The sequence below is a fragment of the Gracilinanus agilis genome, chromosome 2 (genome assembly GCF_016433145.1).
Source record: "Gracilinanus agilis isolate LMUSP501 chromosome 2, AgileGrace, whole genome shotgun sequence".
Classification (NCBI taxonomy): Eukaryota; Metazoa; Chordata; class Mammalia; order Didelphimorphia; family Didelphidae; genus Gracilinanus; species Gracilinanus agilis.
This window is the reverse complement of record NC_058131.1, coordinates 621,399,076-621,425,351: the sequence shown is the minus strand read 5'-3', so window position 1 is coordinate 621,425,351 and position 26,276 is coordinate 621,399,076. Positions and strand designations below refer to the sequence as shown.

The following is a 26,276-nucleotide window of genomic DNA, read 5'->3' as shown; positions in this document are numbered from 1 at the left end:
GAGAGAGAGAGAGAGAGAGAGAGAGAGAGAGAGAGAGAGAGAACAAACTCTAATTGCCTCATTTTACAAATAAGAAAAGTGAGGGTCAGAGGGTTACGTGAATTTCTAAGGTCCACTCAGCTAGTAAGTGCAGGAGGTAGGCTATGGACCTAGGTCTTTCCAAGTCAAAGTCCAGAACCCTTCCCTATTCCACATTGCTTATCACACAGATACACAGGGATATAATCCTATCGATATACCCATAGATACATATATATATGTATATATATATGATTACACACAGATACTATAAGGCACACATACATAGATACACATATAAATGTATATAAACACAGTCCTACACAAACATTTGAAGATTAAGTGAGATATTAACATCTGATACTCTAATATTGTATTTTCATAGTTTTCCATTCTAGGAGTTATCAAGAAGCCTTTTCTAACCACACAGTTGCCTGTGGGTCACCAAGACTCTCCCCATGTTAACAGTCTTCAGATCTCATATGCCCTGCTGGGGTTATCTGACTGAACCAATAAAAAACCTGAGGTTTAGGAGGGAGCGATTGGGATACCTTCCACATTATTCTGAGAAAGGTAAACAAATCTCATTATACTGTCTCTCACTGCTGTTGCTGCCACTTTGGATATGATAGTATGCTTGTATCTGTGGTAAATTTTAATCCGAGTTTGACATATCAGCTTAAGTCAGACAGAGTTAGGAAGATAAAAATCTGTTTGAGAAAAAAAAATAATTCATTCCAAAGCCCAGATTGGCTGTTTTGTGGATGACTATTTCTCTTGGATTATCTATGTTCTTGTTCATTTATATAAAGAGGTGAGAATAGACTGTAGGTAGAAACCACTAAAACAAAAAATCTTCTGAAGCTTTACATGAGTATAGATATGCTCCAAAGAGTCAGACTAACAAGATGCTCCTTTTTCCCCACCAATACTTTTGCATACAAGAAGCACCCCATCTTTCATATTTTCCAGAGGCCAAATTTATAAAAAGAGAAGGCCTTGCTTTAAGTAAATCCTTTCATTAGACAACCAGGATGTTAACTCTTGAGATGGGTGTGATGTATAAACACGCTGCCATTGAGAAATCTAAGGGTGAAATTGGTGTTGGGATGCATTTATCTCTGGATGATTAAAAATTGGTTGTTTTGCTCCTACTCTCTTTATCAGTCAGCTGGGTTGCTAGAGGATAACACAAGGCTTGTTTCTAGAGCCTTCATGACTGGCCAGAGGTGGGACACAAAATTAAAAACTTGATAGTAGAGAGAAAAGTCAAGGAGAAGGAAACTTGGTCCTGTTGTTTTGTGCAGGTGTAGCCAGGTGTCTCTGGCAGTGCATGTATTATTCCTAGATTATTCCTAGAACAAGGGTCCATGCGAAAAGGGTTCAAATAAGTTCCAAGGTCTTCTTAGATGATTGACTGACATAAGACCAGGGTCTGAAACCAACCCCTGAAGGGATATGGAGAGCTATCTAGCTCAGAATTAGCATACTTTCAATAAATTGTAAAACTGGCCAGAAGAAGAATTGCTCAAATAGCATTTCTATATCAATAATACTTAAACTTATTTCTATTATTTAGGGATTGACTTTTCCCTTGAAAAGTTATCTGAACAAGTGGAACTGTTTGTCAACTCTGGGAGGGGAGGAGGAAAAGGGGAGGGAGAGAACATGAATCATGTAACCATGGAAAATATTTTTAAAAAAGAAAATAAAAATTACATTAAAAAAAGAAAATATATCTGGACAAGCGGCATTTGGACCCAAGGTCATCTGAATGTTGGAACTTTCAGCACTGCAGCAGCAGTTTTAAGGTAAGAGATAGGTAATAGAGGGTAGGGAATCAAATTCCAAATTGGACAATACCTTTGACTAGTCAAGCTATGTGGGCAGATGGGAGGAACAATCTGTCCAGACCCCAAAATGGTTGACTTGCCACAATAAAATTGCTTTAGGGATCCCTTCCATGAAGCAGTTTTCTCACGTTGGATGAGTGAGAGAGTGAAAACAAAAACTCAACTTGATTTATGGTCAGGGCATTCATTGCTTGGGTCAACTTCTCTTATGATGTAAAATAGCCGAATTGTATAGATTGCCCAGATTTTGCTTTACACACAGCTCAATTCTGTCCCACAAGTCCCCTGACCAGATATGCCTCACCTATCAGCTTCCCGGAACAAGTCTCGCTCCCTCTGAGAGTGGATGTCCTGGATGATGGCAGCAACATTCTTCCCAGGTTTCTAGGCAAAATTTTAAAAAAAATCAACTTTAAATCAATCTTGACAATTCCAGACTCCTGGATGAAGTTATTCCCTTACATCACTATAAGGAGATACTCTCTCCTCATCAAGGAGAATAAAAGGAAACAAGGGCAAAATGGACTGCATAGACCACATCTTAAAATCCTGCCAATAAATGAACACATTAATGTTAATGTTATTATCCACCAAGATGGAAAAATAAAGAACTCTAATGACACTATTATAACTTCAAGGAGATTAAAGACAAAGGGAAAAGGATCCTCAAGTACAAATGTACTTAGGATAGCACTTTTTGATGTAGTGATGAACCAGAAAATAAGGGGGTGCCGATATGATTGGATTACAGCTGAAAACATTATGTAAATTGAACATAATGGAATAACATTGTTCTATAAGAAATCAGAAACGGGATAGATTCCAAGAAACATGGGAAGACTTGTATGAACTGATACAGAAAGAAATGAGCAGAATCAGGAGAATAATTTACAATTGACCACAACCCTGTAAAGAAAAACAACTTTCAAAAGGACTGGCAATGAAGCATTCATTTACCTCCGGAGAGAAAAGTGACAGACTTAAGGTCAGAATGAGATACATTTTCAGACACATGTCTCTTTATTTTACTGACTTAGCCTATCTGTCACAAAAGTTTTGTTTGTTTATATTGGAAGGGATATGAGGGGAAGAATATGGTAGTGATAGCCAATAAGATAAAATAAAACAAAAGAGCATATTCTTATTGAAGCAATAAAATAGATTTGTTAATTTAAAATAAAATTTAATTTTAAAAAAGGATATAATAGTAGGAAGTTCAGAAGTAGACCTAGCTAAACAGGAGAGCTTTGAAACGAACATACTGAATTAATTAAATGTTTTAAAAAACAAAGCTGTGTGTATTGGAAATTTGTGATTTCATAGAAAATCACCTTTTTCTCTTTGTTTATAGAAATGTTCATATTAACGGGAATTTGTCAAGTTTGTAAAAATGGGGAAAAAATTTAAAAAATAAAACTAAGGAAGAATCTTAGGATTTGCTTTCTAGGAATGTAGTGTTTATATTACCCCCCAGTGAGGTTGTAGAATGTTAGATATGGTAGAGGCTTTAGAGATAATTTTTTTAAAAATTGATGATGAAAATGGAACTAAAAGAGAAGTGATTTCCCCAAGTTTGCAAAGTAGATTGGACCTAGAACTCATATTTCATGATATTCAAGTTCTGGCTTTTTTCAATAATAGCCAAAAGGTATAAAATCAATGTACTCAAGAAATCTCTAAAAAGTACATGCCCTTCTGATAAAGAGGCCATGAGGTAATGACTTATTCTTGACAGCTAAGCTTTTCTTAGAGAAAGCCCCTCTGGCTACTCTCATGATTATCCTCAAGGAACTTCTTCTCTCTACTTTCCTCTACATCTTCTCTCCCATGTTCCCTTTCCTTCTGTATCCTTCCCCCTGGCTCTTCTTATCTAATTTCCACACTTTCAGTTTATGGATGAGCAAAGGAAGGTAATAAGACTTTATGTGGTACCTACTATGTGCCAGAGCCAGTGCTAACCACTTTTTACAAATACCTCATCTGATCCCTGCAACAACTTCGTGATATATATTATATCTATATATTATCTTTATCTTACAGTTGAGGAAATTGCGGCAAACAGAGATTAAATTATTTGCCAAGGTCACAGCTGGTTAGAATGAGACTAGAACATAGGTCTGTTAAGCCCTTGATTTTTTCCACTAATAGCTAAAAAGCAAAAAAAAAAAAAAAAAAAAAATCCACAATGAGTTTTAAAAAAATATTCAAAGTAGGAAGTCAATTTGATACAGCCAAGTCTTTTGCTACTTCCCAGAATCAGTTCCAGCTTGCTCTTGCAAGTTCTTTCTACTGTCTGCAGGAATAGGTTGGGAGCTAATAGGAGGGTGAATATCCAGAGACAATAGAGAAGAAGACAGGGGAAGGAAGACCAAGGAGAGAGAGGCTGAAGTGGTTTAGGAATGAGTTAGTCTGGCCTCAGGGCTTCAGTTCTACTTAGGGTCAGTACAGTCTCTCCCTCTGGTTTGCTTTTTAGAGTAGGTGCTTAATATATGCACATTCCCTTCCCCTTTACTGAGAAGGTCCCTAAGTGTGCCACTGGCCTCCCAGAAGGAACTTCAATCTTTCCCCACTGTTTATAGCATCCTCTAGTGGCTGCCTGAAAATCTCAAGCAATGACGAGAGGGCACAGCAGTTTCCCAGAAAAAAGGTTCTCTAAATCCCCAGAATCAAAGGAGTATGTTTGTGATACCCTCTTGAACAGGAAGATGTTTTTCTTGAACTAAAACAATCCTTTTTTTTCCTGCTCTCAAACATAGGATAGCTTTCTCAACCATTTAACTTAAAAGCTATGATGATGTTAGGGTCAGATTGAGTGAAGAAAAAAATAGACTTAATAGTTACTTTCCTTGATTAATGATCATACTGAATAAGATAAAATACCCTCTTAACTTCCAACCCCCCTGCCTACAGGAGAGCTATCAGTAGAAATGTTTGTATTAAGTTTTTTAAGACAAGATAATAGAAAAAATTGAGTTAAAAGCAGGAAACCTGTTCCCAGATGTGCTCTAAGCAGTCACGTGACTGTACAAATCACTACAACTTCACAAGCCTCAGTTTCTTCACCTGTAAAAGAAGATAAAATGGGGAAGCCAGGTGGCCCAGCAGATATAGAATCAAGCCTGAAGTTGGGAGGACCTGGGTTCAAATTTGACCTTAGATATTTCCTATCAGTAAAGTACTTAAACTCCATTTGCCTAGCTCTTGCTCTTCTGTCTTAGAGTTGTTACTAAGAAAGTAAATATTAAAAAAGGATAATAATACTTTCTCTGCCTACCTTTTGGGGTTATGATGAGCATCTAAAGAGATGAAGGTAAAGATGCTTTGAAAGATAAATAAGTGATAGCACCTGCCTATAATCCTTGTAAAGGGGAAGCTAAGGCTGGTGGACCATTTGAGCTCAGAAGAGTTCTGATTTGGAATGAGGCTAAAGCCAATCAAGTGTTTGCAATAAGCCCAGCATAATTATAGCAAGCCCCTGGGAGCTGAGGGTTATCAGCTTTAAAAAGAGCAAATAAAACCAGGTCAGAAATATAGCTGGCCAAAGCTTTCCTTCCAATCAACACTGGGATCCAGGCAGAGTGCTTCCAGCACTTCAAGCCAGAGTGAGCTATTGAGATCCAGTCTCTTAAAACAAACAAATCTTAAACAAATGTGAGCAAGTAGAGGCAAAAGAAATGAAAGTAACAGAAGATTATGCTACAGACCACCTGGATCACAGGAAGAACTGGAAAATGAAAAGATTTATTCTTAAGAAGGAGTTCAAGAAATGTGTCTTCCAAAGGCATGATTGAGAAGTAAAGGAGGGCTGAAACTATTTGTATATCTATAATAATTTTTAATTAACCTTATAAATTTTATCCTTTAAAAAGTGAAGAAAATGACAAGGAAAATTACTACTGTGAACCTGATAAAAGAAAGGAACTGTCTGATGAAATATAAATAATAAAATCTTTGGGGACAAGTGACTACTCCCTCTTAAAACTTGTGACAGAGGAGGGGAAAGTCAAATATAGGCATGCTAGATTTTGGGGAAATGGATTTCAAAGCAAACAGAGAAATAGAATATAATGGTAACTACATATCCAACTCATTATGTTTCTGCTCTCTCTCCTCTTTCCCTCTCTACTTCTCTTCCTCTTTCCCTCTTTCTCTTCAAGGAGAATCACTGGTGGACCGAAAATATAGAAGAAAAATGTTGAATTGAAATCCATGGTAAATGAAGAGAGAAAAAAAGCACAAAATGATCTTTGATGAATTTGTCCCAAATGAATTTAGATTCTAGAATACCAAAAGAATAGAGAGAAGTGATTATTAAGATGCTACCAGTAACATTCAAGGAATTTTGGAGAATCAGAGAAGTTCTTGAATAGAAGAGAGTTAATTTTGTAGATCAGTAAACTTGACTTTGATTCTTGACAAAATTCTAGAATTTGTTATTAAGTAGATGGTTTATAGTATTTAGAAAGGCATGGTGATCAAAAAGATGGTTTCAATGAGAAAAGGCCATGCCTTTCATTTCTAATTTTTGATAGAATTGTTAGGTGTAGGGAATGCTTTAGACATAGCATAATTCCATTTTGGCAAAGCACACTATTTTTGTGAACAAAGATAGGGAGATATGGATCATATGATGGAATATGATGAGGTAGGCTATATGACGGATCCAGAGGAATATTCATGCCCAAAGGATAGTCACTAATGGAACCATATCAGTTTGGAGAGACACTCTAGTTCAATGCTCCAGTGAAATATCTTGGAGTACTATTCAACACTTTAATTCATGAATTAGATGAAGGCAAAATGGCATTCTCATCAAAATTTGCAGGTGAAAGGAAGTTGGGAGGGAGAGTTAACACAATAGGTGAGAGATTCAGGAAATGTTCACAAATTAGAACAATGGACTTAATTTAATTGTATTCATTTTAATAATAATATATTGAGCTTGACTGATATGAGGAAAAACTTCCTAACAACTGTTTTAAAGTGTAATGGGCTGCTACCTTTGGGGGAAGGAGTGTATATGACAGAAATGGGTTCCCCCTCCAGGAAGAATCCTTATTGAAGAAAGAGAACCACTTGTCAGAGAAGACTTTGAAGGGATTCTTAAGACTTGGTGGCTCTTTTTTCCATCTTTGAGGTTCTATAGTGGTCATTATTTTCCCTCCAAAGCCCTCTGTGACCTCTTATGTAGCTAAAGCATGGCCAGAAGAAATCTGACAAAGATTAGAGAAGAGACTATGGAGGAAACCAGAAGTCACAAACAGGTACTGTTTGACCTTTATTTTATAATCCAGGGAATGCTGAGTCTCATCATCATGTTGTAAAGGTCAAAAGAGAGAGGTGAGCCTGGGAATGAAACGTTATACTTACCTGCCACAAGCAGCAAAGCTCTATGACATTAGACTAAGAAACCATACTTATTGATTCTAAGACAAAATAGTGAGAAATTCACCAGGTTTTAAGATCTTAGCAGAATTATTCCCCAAAGGGAGCTAGAGCTAAGGAAGTGCAGGATAGATTCACAGGAGAGCTGAAACGCTTGGAGGCTTCATCCCCAGACTAGTTGTTGAAAGCTCAGGCCCAGTCCTGGCTCTGCCCATCTGGCCCAGTCTCCTGGGGTTAAATCACTGACTCTAGAGGCCTTATTTTATCCACGTAAAAAATGAAGAGAAGAATGGATGTTGTGCAAGTACCTTTTACCAGGGTTGCACTTATAAAAGGCTGTGGGGTTGTTATAAGGCTCCAAAGAAGAACTCCACATAAAGTGCTTTGAATGCTTAGAAGAACCACAGAAAATGCCAGTTTTTATTACAAAGGCCACAGAGCCACATAGAACACCTCAGAAATGGGTGCCATCAAAATCTCTTCATTCTTGTTATTGCTGTGTTTTCCCATTTCTGCATTTGATTTGTACCATTTCCCCCTCCTGTAATGCTCTTTCCCTTCTATGCCATCTTGCCAAATCCTTCCCAGGCTTCTAGGTCCTGCTCAAATCCCTCTCCTTGTGGGAAACCTCCCAATCCTTCTCTGAGCCACAGTAATTTCTACCCCTTTGAACTCAGAATAGTCTTACTGGTTAATCTCCTCTATATTTGTCTTAGCTTTTCAACTATACTGTAAGTTATTGAAAATAGTTTATACTTGAAATTTTTATTCATTTTTTTTCAAATCAATAAGCATTTATTTTCTTTCCCTTCCTTCTCTTTATTCTCTGTCCCAGTCACAGGAAGTGGAAAAAAAAACCAAAACCCTTGTAACAGATATGCGTAATTAAGCAAAACTAATTCCCACATTAATCAGGTCTAAGAATATATGCCTCATTTTGCACGTCAGAGGCAACTAGGTGGCACAGTAGATAAAGTACTAAACTTAGGGCTAGGAAGACCTGAGTTCAAAACCTGCTTAGATCCTCACTAGCTATGTGACCTTGCATAAGTCAATTAACTTTTCAGCCTTACTTTCCACATCTGTAAAATGGGCATAATAACAGCTCCCACTTCACAGGGTTTTTGTGAGTAGTCATTGAGATAATATACGTTGTAGCATCTTAACAAAGGGTTAGATTAATTAGAAAATGCTGTAATCTGCAGGACCACAGCTTCTGTTGCTTTTGCATCCCTTCACAATGCCTTTTATAATAATGATAATAGTTAACATTTATATAGTGCTTACTATGTGCCAGGCACTGTACTAAGTAAGCACTTTACAATTATTGCCTCATATAATAATAATGATGATGATGATGCTGATGATGCTGATGATAATTAACATTATATAGCATTTACTATGTGCCAGGCATTGAGCTAAGTGCTTTATAAATATGATCTCATTTGATCCTCACAACAACCCAGGGAAGTTGGTGCTATTATTATCCCCATTTCACAGATGAAGAAACTAAGGAGAAGAGTGGTTATGTGACATAGTCCAGGGCCACCAGCTGGTCTGAGGCTAGATTTGAACTCGGGTCTTTTCGGCTCTAAGCCTAGTTTTATCCACTCTGCCACAAGGCTTTGCACACTGAACTGTGTCTGTATGAACCCGTGAAAAGCATTCTCCTAAGGGCAGCTGGGTGGCTCAGTAGATAGATAGCAAAGTCTGGAAATGGGAGATCCTGGGTTCAAATCTAGCCTCAGATATTTTCTAGTTATGTGGCCCTGGGCAAATCACTTACCCTCAGTTGCTTAGCCCTCATTATTCTTCTGCCTTGGAATTGACATTTAGTATTGATTCTAAGACAGAAGATAAAGGTTTACTTAAAAAATAAAAAAATATTTCCCCTTCTTGGGTCTGCTTACTCCTCTGAAAAATCATGGAAGAGGAAGGAGAAGAGTTTGAACCAGTTCATATCCAATGACTCTCCCAATTGTCACATGCTAGGATTCTCTCTTGATGATTCAAAGTGTGGATGACTGACCAGCTTATCAGATGTTTCCCAAGAGATTTTTGACTTTCTTAGTTTAGAAATGGAGCCAATGTGCTGAAAGGCTACCTAGATCACACCTAGCTCCCTGCATTGGCTCAACTTTGATGCCTCTGTGCTCTGCAGAGATTCCTTCTATTGGAAAAGTGAGGCTTGTAGGGCTGAGGGTCCAGATTCTCACAGAACATTTCAGTAATCACTCAATATATGCTTGTTGCTGAGTATGAGATCTCTGGCCAGAAGCTGCAGAACTTTCTGTTTCTGTTCTGGACAGCTTTAATTTCATATCATTCCTTCAGAGAGCAAGAGGAACACTTCAGATGCCTCTCCAGCTCTTCTGCTTCTCTCTCTATTTCTTTTTTTTCCACATTCATTGAAGGCATTTATTGAACTTCTACAATGTGCATCATCCTGGGCTAGGTACTGAGTAGAATAGAGAAGTGGAGAAGACCATGGTTCCTGCCCTCAAAGAGTTTACAATCTAGTAGGAGACACAATGCATATTTATGAATCACTGTCATTCATACATGGTAAAAATAGGAGAAATCAATCAACTCTCAATCAACAAGCATTTATTAAGGACCCTTTATATGGCAAGCACTGTGCCAGGGAGAGGGGATACAAAGACAAAAATGAAACAGTCCCTGCCCTCAAGGAGCTTACATTCTATCAAAAAAAGAGATAACACACAAACAGATACAAAATATATAATAAATACAAAGTGATTTTTTGGAGGAGACCTAGCAGCAGGGCTCAGGAAAAACCTCAGGAGGTGATATCAGGGCTAGCTTTAGCTTTAAAGGAATGTATGGATTCTAAGAAATGAGGAGAGATTGAATTTTGGGCATAGGAGTGAGGAAAAGGGACAAAAGCATGAAAAATAGGAGATGGAATGTTGTATATGAGGAACAGCAAGAAGACCAAACTGACTGGACCTAAATTATAGGAAGAAGAGAAAAGGTAGGCTCGATATTTGGATAGGGTTAGCATTAAATACCACACAGAGGAGTTTATATGTGATCTTACTTGAAACAAGGAGCCAATAGTTTGACGATCAGTGGAATGACATGGTCACCTCTGTGATTTAAATTTTACATTTATGATAAGAAATGTTATCCATTTCCAGAGAAAGAATTGATGGAATGGGAATGCAGACCAAAACATATTATATTTCACTTTCTTTCTTCTTTTTTGGTTCTAGCTCTTTTCCACAAAATGATCAATGTGGAAAAATGTTTCATGTGATTTACAAGTACATTGTAAAATTTTTATCAAATTTCTTACCATCTTAGGGAGGGAGAAGAAGAGAGAGGGTAGGAAGGAGGAAGAGAATTTGGAATTCAAAATTTTTAAAAAATAAATGTTTAAAATTGTTTTTATGTGTAATTGGGAACAAAATAAAATATTATTTAAAATATACGCATGATAACTAATTTAACTGAAGTTTTAAAAAGAATATTACTTTGTCAGCTACATGGGGATTGATTAGAGAAAAAGAGACAATTGATTGTTTCTCCTTTCCTTTATCTTTCCTCTAGGAATCATTGCTTAAGAAAACAGTTGAGGGATAGAGAAATGGAAGCAATCTCGTTCCTTTTGGGTGACCTTGGTGAGATTCCCTCAAACAGAAAGGCTCTTCTCATAGATTCATAGGGTCTCAAGGTCTCCCCTATAGGGCCACCCACATTTATTTATAGGGATCTTTGAGTTGGCAGAATGCCAAAATTTGTCTAAGTGAAAAAAAGTGGTCATTTTCACTGAATCCCAGAAAAAGGTCCTGAATGAGACATCTAGAAGGTACCTGTCCTTCCATAATGAACTATCAGCAAGGGCTACACTTGACCTATCAGATAATAGAAGGTTTGGTTTTTGTTTTTTTTGGTTTTGGCGGGGTGGAGTTTTAAAAAGGAATGATCCCGAGTTCTCTCCCAGGAAGATAAGAGTCTGGAGTCTGTGTTTTTATGATGATAACTGTGGCTATTAGTCCTAATTAGAATTCCAATGGGAATCGGTATGGAAATTCAATTACAGTACTCTAGGGTAGATCCCAAGAGAACAGCAACTTCTGCCAAGTTTGGCTGAGTGTAAGCATAGAAATTTCCCTTATCTGAAATGAGCAATAAGTTTTCTTTAATCAGTAGAATATAACAGTAGACTGCTTCAAGTCAAAATGTTGGCAAAGGAATTTTGTATCTAATGTTGGAAAGTGGTGGATCCATTAGTTAATTTGTAAACATAAAGTGCTGGTACCTAGGCAGAAAAATATGTCTTTGCCTTCTAACTTTAACTGTTTAGGTAGATTTGAAAATCTGTAGCAGAGATATTCTGGATGCAACCCTGAGACTAATATCCAAAAGCTCTCTCACACTCTAATGAAGCCACTGAGGCTAAGTAGTACTCATGGAAATCATTGACAGGTCTAAGGAAAGGAAAGTCCAACAGGGAGAGGAAAGAAAAAGAGAGCAGGATTTTAAGAGAAAGTGCTAAGAGTGAATCAGGAGAGGAAAAAAAGGAAAGAAAGAGGCATATTTGGTAATGAACAATGGCATTGAGCAGTCTCCTTCTCAGCCAAGACATGGGCATGGTACCAAAAGCAAGAACCCTTTCCTTCCTTCTTTACCTTCAGTTGCAGTTCTTTGTATCTCTTGGACATCCGAATGAGCAATTTCTCACCGTTAATCACAGCAGATTTCTCTTGGTAATACTGTACCATTGCCTGGGCAGCTTCAGTATAAGCCATTTCCAGAAAGGCCTATAACAAAGGAAAAGAAAGATACTTGTTGGACTCATATTTTATCATTTTCTATTTTTCACCAGGAGACTCAATCTTGGTCCCTCAGGCAAGGAGGTATTTTTACTGTTATATCAAAAGCACCTTGTTTTAAGAGAGTCCCACTACAAAATCGTTCCTTATTCAAGTCTCCTGGTATAATGGAAAAATCCCTCATCTGGAGTCAGGAAGTATAAGTTTGACTCTCATCTTTATTACCTACAACCTAGGCCTCAGTTTACCCCATCATAATGTGAGACTGGATGACATGACTTTTAAGGTCCCTCCTAGCTTAAATTTTTAAACACTGATTGTTTGCCATGCTTGGAATGCTCTTCTTCGTTTTTTAACTTCCTAGGCTTTCTTTAAGACTCAACTTAAAGTCAGTTTTCTGTAGGAGACTTTCTCCAGTTTCCCCGGTTATTAAGGACTTCCACTCTGAGATTACTTTCCATCTCTTTTGTATATATGTTGTATATACCTACTTATTGACATTTTCTACATTAGAATATAAGTTCTCCGAGGTCAGGGACTATTTTTAACCTTTTTAAAAAATCCTCACTATATAGCACAGTGCCTGGGCTTTAAATAAGGGTTTAATAAATACTTGCTGATGGTATGATCCTAAGATCTAATGGTAATTTATTATTAATTTATGCTGGAGAAAGCACTGGGCTTGGTATAAAGAAAAATGTGTGTTCAAATTCTGCAGTGATACTTGTCATAGTATCAGAGTTAGAGCTAGAAGGGATATTATAAGAACCATCTTGTGTATGTTTGCATTTTACAGATGGGGAAACTGAGGGACTAGGAGTACATGGCTTATAAGGTCTCTCTTTGTACATACTAACTACATAATTGTAGACAAGTCACTAAATTACTCGAAGCCTGAGTTTCCCGAGGATAATACTACCTATGGTACCTATATCAGAAGGCTGTTAAACGATGAAATGAGATAATAATGTATGTCCAATGCTTTGAAAACTTGAAGGTGTTGTATAAACACCAGCTATTATTAAGTTCACACCATGTTAAACTCTAAGTATGTATGCCTATCTTGGGTGACATAACATAAAAGCGATTCTCTGAGGCTCAAGTCTATCAAATAGACTTTACTGAGCATCTACTTGATCCTTGGAACTAGATATTTCATATTTATTAATGATGGTGATGATGGATCTAGGTGACTAGAGACATAATTCTAAGCCTGAATTATCTGAATCCTGACCACCTGTGGAGGCAGAAATCATAGAATCTAAAATGCTGTAACTTGAAGGGATTTTGGAAATCATGTCAGTGCAGCATCTTCATTTTACCAATGAAGAAACTGAGCCCTAGAAAAGGGAAATGACAAGCCTAACATCATCACAAAAGAAGCAGTTGAAAATCCTGGGTTAAAACTCATTCCTTCTGATTTCAAGCTTGAAATACATATGTCACTGAAGTTATAAGATGCCTACAAATTCTGGAGGTGGGATGTGTTATTTGTGTGTCAAGAAGACAGAAAACTATTTTAATGACTTCACAGTTTCTTTTCTCTTTTAGTCCCCAAATAAAATATTATGGGTGTGTGTGTGGGTAGTGGGGAAGATTATGAGACTGGACTATTTTGTTTGGCTTAACCTGTTTATTCTAGCTTTTTAAAAAATGTAATGAAATGAAATTAACTTGATCCTACTTTCCTTGAGGGTAGAAGAGAAAAGACATTAGTAACTAGGCAGTTCCAAGCTTATGTAGACTCAAAGCCTTTCTCACACCTTTGACTTGAATCTTTTGTGACAGATTCAGAGTGGGGAAAGTTTATATGAAATACTTAAAATTTTTTTTCATTTCAAATTATTTTTATTCTCTGGTCTAGTCTGGCTCATAGTAGAGTGAGAAGGACTATACAGACAGGAACCATAGGTCAGAATCCCAACCCTGCCATCCAACTTTTTATGTAATTTTTATATAAAAATACTCTAGTAGCTGTGCCCCAACTATCAAATAGAAGCAAAAAATAGCTAATCCAAAGCAAAATAGTGAATCTCGATGTGTTCATATTGGAAGCGGAGAGAGTAGCTATTCACCATGTATGTAGTTTGAGCAAATAAACGGGGGAAAATTTGTGACTGAGTTGCCAAATTTTATCGGGAACTATGGTGAGGAAAAAGAACTATGTCTAGTTAAGAGTCATCATGGGGGGAAAGGCTTTTTCCTGCGTACCTTAAGTTGGAGGTAAAAGTAAGATTTTTCTGACTCCTATTAGGAAATTGAAAGGAAGATCCTAGTGTAAACTTTTTTGCCTTTGGAAATAGAACTAAAAATACTCAGTCCTCAGAATACCAGGCATCTCAGGAAATGCAAGACCATTCACTGGTTCTGCTTCTCATGTATAAGTGAGCACAGTGATATATCCTTTAATCATTTCTCATTCATTCCTGTGCTGACTTTGGGCTCTTAGAAGAGCTAGATGACAGAAAAAGGAGAACTGCCACAAAGGACTAATTACTAAAGTCTGTTCCCAGTCAGCTCCTGACTGGCTCTAAATTCAGTCTAACACATTCAAGGAGTTGATATGGAATACAGTATTGTGATTAGACAATGGAGCTCCAGGGGCCAAGGTCAATGTCTCTATCCTCTTTTGGGCTTATCTCATTTCACCAGTCACAGATCTTAGCCCCCTGCTTCAATCACTGGTGACAATCTCTTCAAAGAGGATAGGGCAAAGAAATATGGATGATGGCTGGTTTCATGTAAAAATATCAACCAATGGAAAAAGTAACTTTAAGTAAATTTTCAATTGGGAATATTCAGCTCTTATGTGGAGAAGGGTACTTTTTAGTTAATGTCATTCTTATCTATACAAAACTCATACAACCCTTTCTGCTTTTAAGCAGATTTCATGTATTCCAATGCAAAAGTACAGATTGCAGCTGAAGGGAGAAGGAAAGATAAACAAACCTGATTGGTGGACTTCATGAGAATATAATTGGTTACTTTTCCAAAGGGTAGTCCCAAGTTAATGACATCATTCTCAGTGCAGCTTCCTTCAGGGAGATTGCAGATGTGAACCACTCGACCAGCAGTGGCTTTCCGCTGTGAAAACTAATGGGAACAAATGGCAGTGCTGGTCTTCAAAAAACATGCTTCATTCATTCATTCATTCATTCAATCAATTGATCATTCTTTCATTCAGTCAATAAACAGTGATAAAGTTCACCTCATGTACCAAGCTCAGAGACATATAACAATAAATAAAAAAGAGCCCCTGTTTCAAGGAACACAGACTAGCAGGGGGATGCAAAAAAATAAAAGAATTCAAAACAAAATACAGGTGTAAAGAACATGAACAAGGCATGATGAAAGTTCTGAGAAAGGGGGGCTTTACTTTAAAAAAATTAGTGAAGGCTTCCTGGAAATGAGTATATTTAATCAAATATTCTCTCAGAGTTAGATACCTACAAGCCCAAGTAGTATTTGACATATTTTTTGTGCTGTGAATAAAGAAAAGGAATCTATTCACAATGAGCCCCTCCCTGAAGACATTAGAATAGAACCTCTCTGAGGGCAGAGATTGAAACTTTTGGTATGCTGACAAATTCCAGTTAATTCAATTCAATAAATGCTTATTAAGTATCTAAGTATGTGCAAGACACTATTCCGGACACTGGAGATAAAAGATAAAACTGCATAGCCCCTGCCTATCATCAAGTACTTTACATTCTAAGAAGATATATGACTTATATGCAGATAAGCATAATTCAGAGTAGCATGTGATTAGTGCTAGGGAGAGCCCTAGATAAAGTGTTCTTAAAAACTTGAAGGAGGAGAAAATACTTTCACACTTGGGGATTATAATGAGAAACTTTCATAGATGAGTTGGCACCTAAACTGTGCCTTTAAAGAAGAGGGTTATGAAAGGCAGAGATAAAGAGGGTGTGTATTCCAGGCACAGAGAAAAGATACATGAAGCCATAGAAAGGGGAGGTGGCATTTGAGTTCAAGAAAAAGCCAGTAGACCAGTTTTAGGTGGAACAAAGAATAATGTCCAATTTGGCTTGAAAGGAGCAATGTAAAATAAGGCTGGAAAGGTAGATTGCAGATTGCCTTAAATGCCAGGCTAAGGAGTTTATATCTTCTAGACAATGGGGAGCCACTGAAATACTTTAAGGAAGATGGTCGATTTATTATTTTTTTTAGACCCATGCATTAGCAGGATGGCAACTGTGCAAAGAAAGGCTGGAGAGATGGAGAGCCTGGACCAGGGACACCAATTGGGAAATTTTTGTAATAGTCTTGGTGGGAGATGAGATACTGAAGTAAACTGTTAGTGGTGGGAATGAGAGAAAAGAATGGGTGGCAAGAGATATTGGGGAGAATGAATTCATAAAACTTAGCAACTGACTTTATGGGAAGATGAAGGAATTAAAGATCTGAAATTTCAAGCTTGGGTGACTGATAAATAATGATAATAATAATAATAATAATAACATAGTGCTTTAAGGTTTACAAAGCACTTTTACAAATATAACATCATTTTATCTCACTACAACCCTGGGAAGAGGTGCTATTGTTTTCATCATTTTACAGATAAGGAAACTGAGGCAAATACAGGTTGTTTTTTTTAAAAAATGATTTGCTCAATAATCTGCTAATAATAATTAAACTATATAAATATAGATTATATTATATAAATTTTTATGTAATTTTATATAATAATAAATATGTAATAAAAAGTTTATATTATATAAAATAATAATTAAACTATGTAAAAATAAGTAAACTAAAAAGTGTCTGGGACAGGATTTGAACTCGAGTCTTCCTGACTCCTGGCCTAGGACTTTATTCATTGCACTACACTTTAAACAACTGGAAATAACAATAATAATAATGATGATGATGATAATTAACATTTATATAATATACATTAAAGTTTGCAAAATGCTTGATATGCATATTCTCACTTTATTCTCACAACAACTCTGAAAGATGGGTGCTATAAATATCATCCCTACCTTGCAGATGAAGCGAGGTGGACTTGCCCATGGTTGTATATCCAGTAACAACAAAAGTGTAAGAAACAGAATTTGACCTCAGGTCTCCCTGACTCCAAGTCCAGCATTCTGCCCACTATGGAACAGTAACTCTCTCTAAAGTGAGACATCGGGAAGATGAGCAGGGGGGGCTTGGGGTAGGGAAGACAAATTCATGTTTCCATTTGAAGTTCTGGGTACAAACATGGCAGCAAGAAAGAAATTTGAAGTTTTTTTTTTATTCAAAGAGATTTAGTTTTGAAGTCCTCAGTGCAGTGATTGTTACTGAGCTCATGGGAAAAATGGGATCACCCAGGAAGAGAATGTATTGAGAGGAGGATATGATAGCCATAGTGGACATCCAAACTTTGTAGGGTGGAGGGAAAAAAAAAGATGAATCAGTGAAAGAACAATTGGTAGCAGGAGAGTGTTGGGTCCCCAAAGCCAGAAGAGACATCCAGAGAGCTGACTGTTGTGGAGGAATACTGAGAAAAGGCCCTGGGGCTTAATCTTTAGAAGGTCACTGATGACCTCTGAGAGAGAAATTTCATTAGAGGGGTGAAGTCTAAAGCCAGAAGGCAAGGAGTTAAGTGGTTGGTAGGGAAAAGGCGAATGTAAACTAGACTGCTAGGAGTTTAGCAGTAAATGGGTGCATGGTTTAAAAACAGATTTGTTTTTAGATGGATAATAACAACCTGAATATATTTGTAAATACTGTGAAAAGAGCCAATAGATAGATAGAGCTTGAATATGAAGGGGTCATGGTTTTTATGACTATTATTTTTGAAGCACATATTACATTTAACATGATAATAGCTGCTGCCCCTGTTCATCAATGTCTACTTCTGAATTTACTTCTGCTTGCTTCTCTGCATTTGTTTCTTAAATTCTTACCTTTTATCTTAGAATTAATACTAAGTATTGGTTCTGATGCAGAAGAGTGGTAAGGACTAGACAATTAAAATAAAGTGACTTGTCCAGGGTCACATAGTTAGTGTCTGAGGAGAGATTTGAACCCAGACCTTCTTATCTCCAGGCCTGGCTGTCTATCCACCCAGCCAGCTAGCTGCCCCCTCTTCTGTGTATATTTAATGCATCATTGCTGGCTTTTTCTTTCTTTTCTTCTTTTTTTAAATATCACTTTCACTACTGCCCTCCATTCTTCTCATAAGTCCTTTGCCCCTGATAAATAAAAATCTACTCTTTTACAAACATAGTAGAGCAAAACAAATTCACACATTGGCTGTATCTGAAAGGGCATGACTGGTTTGGGACCAGGATAACATTTAATGCAGCAAGCCACCAGAGGCAAGGGAAAGGGTGGGCTTGGGGTTACAAACCAAGGGGCTAGTTTTGGTAAGGAGAGGGGCAATCTCATCCTCAAAGAGCAGCAGAAGTTTAGAAAGCTTGTGAAGTGGGGCGAAGGGGAATTGAGAGAACTCAGGTCAGATGGCTTCAGTCTTCTCAATAAAGAAGAAAGATGGTTTGTTGAGTGAAACTTGAGGTTAGAGGCAGGATGAAAGAGTTCAGAAAAGCTCATGCTACAATGGAAAGAGCTCTGGAATTAGTCAGAGGACCTCAGTTCAACTCCTGGTTCTGCCAATTAAAACCTCTGTGAGATTGGGCGAGTCATTCAACCTCTTGGGATCTCAAATCCTCATCTGTAAAATGATGGGGTTGGACAAAATAATCTCTAGGGAACGTTTTGGCTCTAAAGTCACAGTCTATGAAAAGCCATTGTGGGGAGTAAAATAGGGCATTGTTCAAATGAAAAAAAGGACTGTAGTGCAATGGTGAGACCCTGGGTGGGTTTAGAGAAAATGAATTTATAATTTCCTCCAAAAAGCTTTGACTACTCAGAAGTAGGATCCAAGAAGGGAGAATATGACAGGAATGCATGAGAAGGTGAATCAGGTTTCCAGGGTTTGTATAATGAATGGAGAGAGAGGAAGACTCCATGCTCACACACCAAGGCCCCTACATATATACAAAGACTTCATGATGACTGGGTAAAGCCCTTAGAATAGAAGCTTCCAGAGGGCAGGAATTATATTCTTCTTATGCTCATAATGCTTAGCACATATTAGTGGCTCAAGAACTATTGCACCATAAATCTAATCATGTGCATTATGAAACAGAAAGACTCACTTCTAAACAAGTGAGTTACAAGATTATACCTTAAATTTCCAGAATCACCACCTTCCATAGCTAAAGTAAAGTCTTACTTCAAATGGGGATTATACTTATGTAAATACAAAAATCTATTTGGAGACTTATACAAAAGCTATTCCTTGGCCATTCCATTTCAAAAATACTTATCTCTTTTTTTAGACTAGAAATAAAGTCACTGAAAATTCCTTTTTTTTTTGAAGTTTAGGCTTAGATAGAAGGCTAAGTGCCTCAAACAGTACCTCTCCCCTCTCCCCTCTCCCTAAAGGTATTTAGACATCCATTGGTCTCCCAGTGGTAACTGCTTCCCCAAAGTGGAAAGAGCATTCTGCGTGTTGTAATGTAGTTCCCAAAGCAATTGCCCATCTCCCTTAAGTGGAAATGGAGCTTTCTGTATTCTGTGCAAAGACAGATCTACACATGAGGGGTATGTAACTGAACTGAGCTAATGACACTGAGAACTTCTGAGGAGATGGATGGGAGTGTCTTTTAAAGAGCTCTGGATCTCAGACTTAATTAGAGTGAGCTGTTCAAAGGAAGATGAAATCAAGAGAGCTTTCAAGATCAAGTTCAGCAAAATGATTTCTCATTTGGGTTTGGCAAGTCCAGAGCTTTGTGTCTGAGTCTTCTGTGATCAACATACAACTTCCCTTGGGCAAAATTTCTATTTGCACCGTGAACGACAAAAAGTCCAATCTTACCCCAAAACTCTGTAAGGCTTTTGGAATGCTTCTCTTTGCCCCACTGGCTACTGACTAGGGAAGCAAACAGTAGGATTAGCTTCGAAACTTTCTTTCTAGATTGAAATAAAAGTCTGAGAAGGTCTCATTCCCACATTAGGAATGCAATCACTACTGCCTAAGCTGGAATATTCACCTCTCAAAGAACAAATACTTTCAAACATACCATTAAATCAATAAAAAGCAATCAATCACAGGGGCAGAAACTGTCAGGAAAGGGGCCAACATGAAGGCCTGTAAAAAAATGTTTTTTTATTTGACAAATATATATCTTAGTACCCTTAGGCAAGTCCTAAAATCCCATTCCTTCTGGAAACTTTCCCAGAGTAACCAAAGGAATGGTGATAATGATAGCTTTCTCAAATCTCTTTTGTCTAAACAGGAAATTCCTGTATTCCCCCTTTTTGATCACCACCTCAGTTCTACAATAGGAAGAGCAATAGTATCTCAAATTTATATAGTGCTTTACCTGCAATAACATTGATAGAAAGATAATACAAGTATTACTCTTCATTTTATTTTTATTTATTTATTTTTTAAACCCTCATCTTCTGTCCTAGAATCAATACTATGTACTGGTTCCAAGGCAGAAGAGCGGTAAGGGCTAGGCAATGGGGGTCAAGTGACTTGCCCAGGGTCACACAGCTAGGAAGTATCTGAGGTCAAATTTGAACCTAGGGCCTCCCATCTCTAGGCCTCACTCAATCCACTGAGCCAGCCAGCTGCCCCCAATTACTTCCATTTTATAGATGATGAAAATGAAGCATGGAGGAAGTAAAATAATTGGCCCAAGATTAAAGGGCTAATAAGTTGCAAAGCCAGGACTCAAACCTAGTTCTCTGGATTTCATGTGTGAGACTTTTTTAAACTAATGCCATGCTGTCTATATGTACAACCATACACACATGTATAAGATCATCTTTTGTTTATATTTCTTGTGTACTTCTTTATGTCACAGGATACCCTCCTTAGAGACTCTAGTAATAAGCAAAATTAGAAGCTCACATCTCTGCAATTTCTTTTTTCACAAAAAGGGATTCTTTTCACACCACCCAGAGCTGCCCTCCTTGATTAATTGATTTTCTAAAAGTGAATACAGTTTTTACAAAAACAGAAAATTTGTCCTACACCTAGTCCAAGCTCTAAACTAAGTCTGAGAGAAAAGAAATGACTTGCACAATCAGTCAACAGTAGATCTTGGATAAGAACACCAGTCTTCAAACTTCAGGTCCAGTGTTATTTCCATCACCATGACATGGTGTCTCAATGTGTCTGCTTGATTAATTTTCCTTGGATCACAAATACCTGCCTTTTCTTTGTTTGATTATATCTCTCTGGAACTTTAATGTTTCTATGCTACACTGAGATCAATAGAAAACACATGTGTGTGCAGATATATTCCAGGGCTATGGTCTATATTTATTGAGCACTAATTCTAGAGAGAGATGCTTTGGGACAGATAAGCAGAGTCTGCAAAGCAATCTAACAATTCTTGTAATGGCTCATCCACTGACATTTTCTTTGTGGGGTATTTATGCCATAGTTTAAAGTGACAAGGTTTTTTGGGCCTCTTTGGGCCTCATCTTCTAATGCACACAGACTCCATGAAAGTCCCAGGAATTGGACACACATGAGAGTGAGATGTTGAGCTACCTTCAAAACTCTCCCACTTAATATATGGGAATATAACCCTTGAACCAACAGGAATCAGTCTGGGGATTCAGGCTAGCGGGTCCCTTCTCCGGGAAGACACTGGAAGCTTTTGGTTTTGCATACATACTGGCACTACTCATTTAAAATTGGATGCTGCCTGCTGCTTCTAGACCAATGGTAGGCAACCTTTTTGGCCATGAGAGCCATAAACGCCTGCGGAAGGAGGAGGATGGAGGCGGAAGGTGCTGGAATATGGGGTGGGGGCTGAAGGGTCCCTGGGGCACATCCTGGGGCTCTGCCCAGACTGGCAGGTGGGGAGGTGGAGCCATATATGGCTCAAGAGCCATACGTTGCCAATCTCTGTTCTAGACCGATTTCTGAAGTTTCATGTGCCTGGTTCCCAGATCATTCAACTTGCTTGCAAACTTTTTATAGTTGGGCGGAAAATGAGGATAGCAAACAGACCAGGGCATGCAGATTTCAAAATCTTCCACTGCCTGGCCTGACATGCAGGAAGGGATTAGACTTTGGAGACAGGTTCAAAGAGTTCAATTAAAAGGACTCACCTCCCCTAAGTTACTATAAAAATGTGGCTACAGCAATGAGCTTCAGGAATCTAGGGAAGGGCTTCCCTTTCTCGCTGAAGTGTCAATTCCAATTTTAACAATTTTTTTCATTCCCCCAAACCTGACTTCCTTTAGTAGTGGCCTGATTTCATTCTGACTTGGAGCTCATGACCCTGTGCTAATGTGTTTGTGTAAATCACCTCACCTTTACAATGTGTGAGCTGAACACCCAACAAATTGAAATAAGTTGATGATAAATAGAAATGGGGTCTCTAAGAATTGGTACAGTGCTGTTTAACATTTTATTCAATAGATTCAATGAAGGCAGAGATGGCAATCTTGTCAAATATGTTGATTACATGAAGTTAGAGGGGATAGCTAACATAGTGGAAGATAAAGTCAGGATCCAAAAAGATCTCAATAAGCTAGAAAGATGCCCATCTTAAAAAGATGAAACTTAATAGAGATGTGTAAAGTTTTATACTTTGGTTCAAAAAAATTTTAACTCTCTAATTTAAGGATGGATGAAGCACGTGGTTAGACAGCACCTCCTATGGAAACAATCTGAGAGTCTTAGTAGACTGGAGATTCAACAAGAGTCAACAAGGTGACAATGGCAGCCAAAAAACTCACGCTATTCCAGGCTGCCCTGAGAAAGGTATAGTTTCTTCCTACTTAAGCCCCTTACAAATACTTGAGTTTCTGTGATTCTGGAAGTCTCTTTAAATTATACAATCACTCCTTATGCCTGAACATAAACATCAATTAAGTTTTTCTAGCTCATTCTTGTTCTGAGGATATCACACAGCTAGCGAGTGAACATGAATTCTAGAGTTTGGGACCCTCTAAAAGCTCTCTAATACACATTAATATTGGTAGTCTATGAAGTGATCAGTTTTCTTGAACCAAAATTAACTGGAAGTTCTTCAACTAACTTCCTTCAATATATCCATTAACTATATTTTTAAACCCTTACTTTCAGTCTTAGAATCAATACTAATGATCAGTTCCAAGACAGAAGAGTGGTAAAAGCTAGGCAATGACTTGTCCAGGGTTCCATAATTAGGAAATGTCTGACGCCAGTTTTGAACCTGGCATCTCCTATCTCTAGGTCTGGGTCTCTATCAACTGCACCACCTTGCTTCTCCTCCATTAACTATTTAAAATCATTAAAGATTAGAGCCAGAAAGGTTCTTAGGGATTGATTACAATCCAACTCCACCATTTTACAGATGAAAAGAAATTGAAAGTCAAATAGAGGAAATGACTTGAAACATAGCTAGTTAGTAGCAGAGCTGTGGAGCCGACCAAGGTTACTCAGTTCTGAGTTCAACTGTCATTCTTATACATGAATGTGAAAATAGAAGTGATATCCTTCTGAGAGGAGTAAAGGGAAAGATTGTTCAAAGGCAAAGATGCATCTTTGGCCCTGAAAAGCAGGAGACTGGGATCTATTCTTTCAGTTTTTACCAGCCAACCAAGGTTTGTATTTGAAGTTTGTTTTTGAAGTTGGAGTTCAGAATGAAGTAAAGCAGATATAAAAGTATTAGGATGGAATGAAGTAGATGGACTGGCATTCAGTACATGGACAATTGTCCAAAGTAGGAAGATACCAGGAAATGTCTAACAATAGTCTCTCTGAAAAAAAAAAAAAAACCAGCAGCCGTACACATGACAAACTTGTAAGCTTAATCCGCTCTGTTAACATTTTCCAATAACTTTTTAAAGTTTAGACAATCAACAAGATAAAAATCAAGCTCCGATTTGTAAAACTTGCCTATATGTGAGGTATAAATGCTCACACTGGAAAGGGCAATTGCCTCATGTTTGGTCTGAAGTATGCACATGCTTTCTTTTGGACAACTAACAGTTAGCATCTTTGCAAACTGCCACTTTTCTCTATGCCTTAAGAATCTTCATTTATGTGAACACCCTAATGCTTAAGGTCTTAGAAAGACAAAACCAATACTAACAGCTGTCTAACTGCAGGAAGACCTCAAATGTCCCTGGGTCACAAGTGCCTCAAGCTCTGGCACCATGCACTAAATAAACACCACAGAGGCTGTGAAAACCCAAAGGCCATTTTATAGGGACAGGCAGCCTGTCAGTCTGCATCTACCTCTTGCAGATGCTAGGAAGCTATTTACAGCCAAAGAGCACCCAGGCAGCCCCTTCCAGAAACTTGATTACTCTGTTTATGATGACTCCATAGCCAAGTATAAACTCCCTGCTGCTCTATCCATCAGCAGCAGCTTTAGTGAAAGTGAATACTGGTTCACAAAGGTATAATCATTTCTAAGCCCTGACCCCAGCTGGTGAAAGACAAGATGCAGACTGCCTGGTGATATATGAATACAATCAATCCCATGTAATCTTTCTAAACTGCCCCAGACATATGTGAAAACACAAAGCTGCCATCCAGTCCCAGTCAAGAGATTTTGCCTCATTGTATCTATCAAGGCATTTGCCTTAGCAAGAAGGATGAAGGAGATGGGTCATTTGGACTGTTACTCAATCCAAAGGGAGATTTTCACCTGATCTATCAGATTGCAGTGGTCTTACTCAGAAGTAATGAGGATTAATGGTAGCAATTGGTTTTTTTCTCTATAAACAATATGATTATTCACTATCAAAATCTTAGTTCTATTTTCCTGTATTTGGTTGTTTTTTCATAAAAATTGCATGTAAATAGACTTGTATCAGTTGAACAAAATTGCTTATAATTTAAAGGAACACAGGACAGGTAGATGGCTCAGAGGATTGAGAGCCAGGTCTAGAGATGGAAGGTCCTGAGTTGCAAATGCGACCTTGGACACTTCCTAGTTATATAATTCCCAGGAGTGCCACTTAACCCCAATTGCCTAGCCCTTACTGCTATTCTGACTTTGAACTAATACTTAGTATTGATTCTAAAATGGAAGGTAAGGGTTTTAAAAACAAAACAAAATAATAATTTAAAGGAACCCTCTGATGGGGAAAGAATACTTTTGCAATGTGGATCTTCTTTCCCAGTCCCTATCCCTCTCATCCATTTATTTGCTTCTATCTGTACAATGAGGAGGTTTGGCTCCATAGTGACTAAGTTCTTTTCTTGCTCCAACATTCTATGATTCTGTATTACCAAATTATTATATGTTGGTCTTCTTAAAGAGGGGGCACACCTGCATTTGGTTCATTCTTTCAAAAGCAGAAAACTGAGAACATCAAAGGCAAGTAATTTGATGATCCAGTCAGGGCTGAATTTAAGAACCAACCAGGGACAAATTTTTGTTATTCTGTCATTTAGTCACATCTAACTCTTTGTGACCATACTGTGCATGGAGACTTCTGAGCAAAGATACTGGTGTGGTTTGCCATTTCCTTAAGTGACTTGCCCAGGATCACATAGCTAGTAAATGTCTTAGGTTGGATTTGAACTCAGGTCTTCCTGATTCCAGGCCAAGTGCTCTATCTACCTAGCTGCCCCTGAGAGGTAAATGACAATTGTTATAATTCTCCAGGTAATAGGATCATAGAATGTTAGAAATGGAAGGGAAATAAAATGGGGAAACTAAGGCGCCATGAATTAAAGTGATTTAACCAAGGTTATACCATTAGTAAGTGACAGAATGGAGATCTGAAACTTGTCCTTTTGATTCCCAATAAAGGGACAGCACCACCTTTGGCTTTGTGGAACATGGTCAGTGGACACCTAATACTCAGGTCAATAAATTCAGTAACCAACAACAGTGCTAAGAAGACAGAATGAAGTTATTTCTTTTCATTGGAGATGAAACACTGCAAGGTTTCTAAACAGATACTGTCTATCTTTATTACTCTAATAGAATGATTTAATTTTGGCCTTAACCCATATACAATTATCACTCTGTAATCCTTTCGTCTTCCCTGACTTTACCTTTTCTGCCCATACACAATTGCCCTCAAACTGATCTCCTTGTCCTTGGTAGCAGGCACAGAAACCTCCCTGTGGCCAGTGGTACAGGTATTCCCTTTTCTTAAAGAAAATTTTTTACAAATATCTTTTGTTCTTATTTTATTTTCATTTCCAAATGTATCCATTTTGTTCCCCTAT

General features: G+C 37.8%; 1 protein-coding gene across 1 annotated transcript in view; it reads right to left on the bottom strand.

Moving 5' to 3' along the window:
• RBM20 (RNA binding motif protein 20) overlaps nucleotides 1-26,276 on the bottom strand; it is a 237,147-nt gene that overhangs the window by 25,379 nt on the left and 185,492 nt on the right. The window contains exons 6-8 of the mRNA XM_044662571.1: nucleotides 15,005-15,148; nucleotides 11,912-12,043; nucleotides 2,176-2,255 (exon numbers count right to left, since the gene is read on the bottom strand). Of these exons, the coding sequence (XP_044518506.1) occupies nucleotides 2,176-2,255; nucleotides 11,912-12,043; nucleotides 15,005-15,148 (356 nt within the window). The remainder of the gene's footprint in view (nucleotides 1-2,175; nucleotides 2,256-11,911; nucleotides 12,044-15,004; nucleotides 15,149-26,276) is intronic.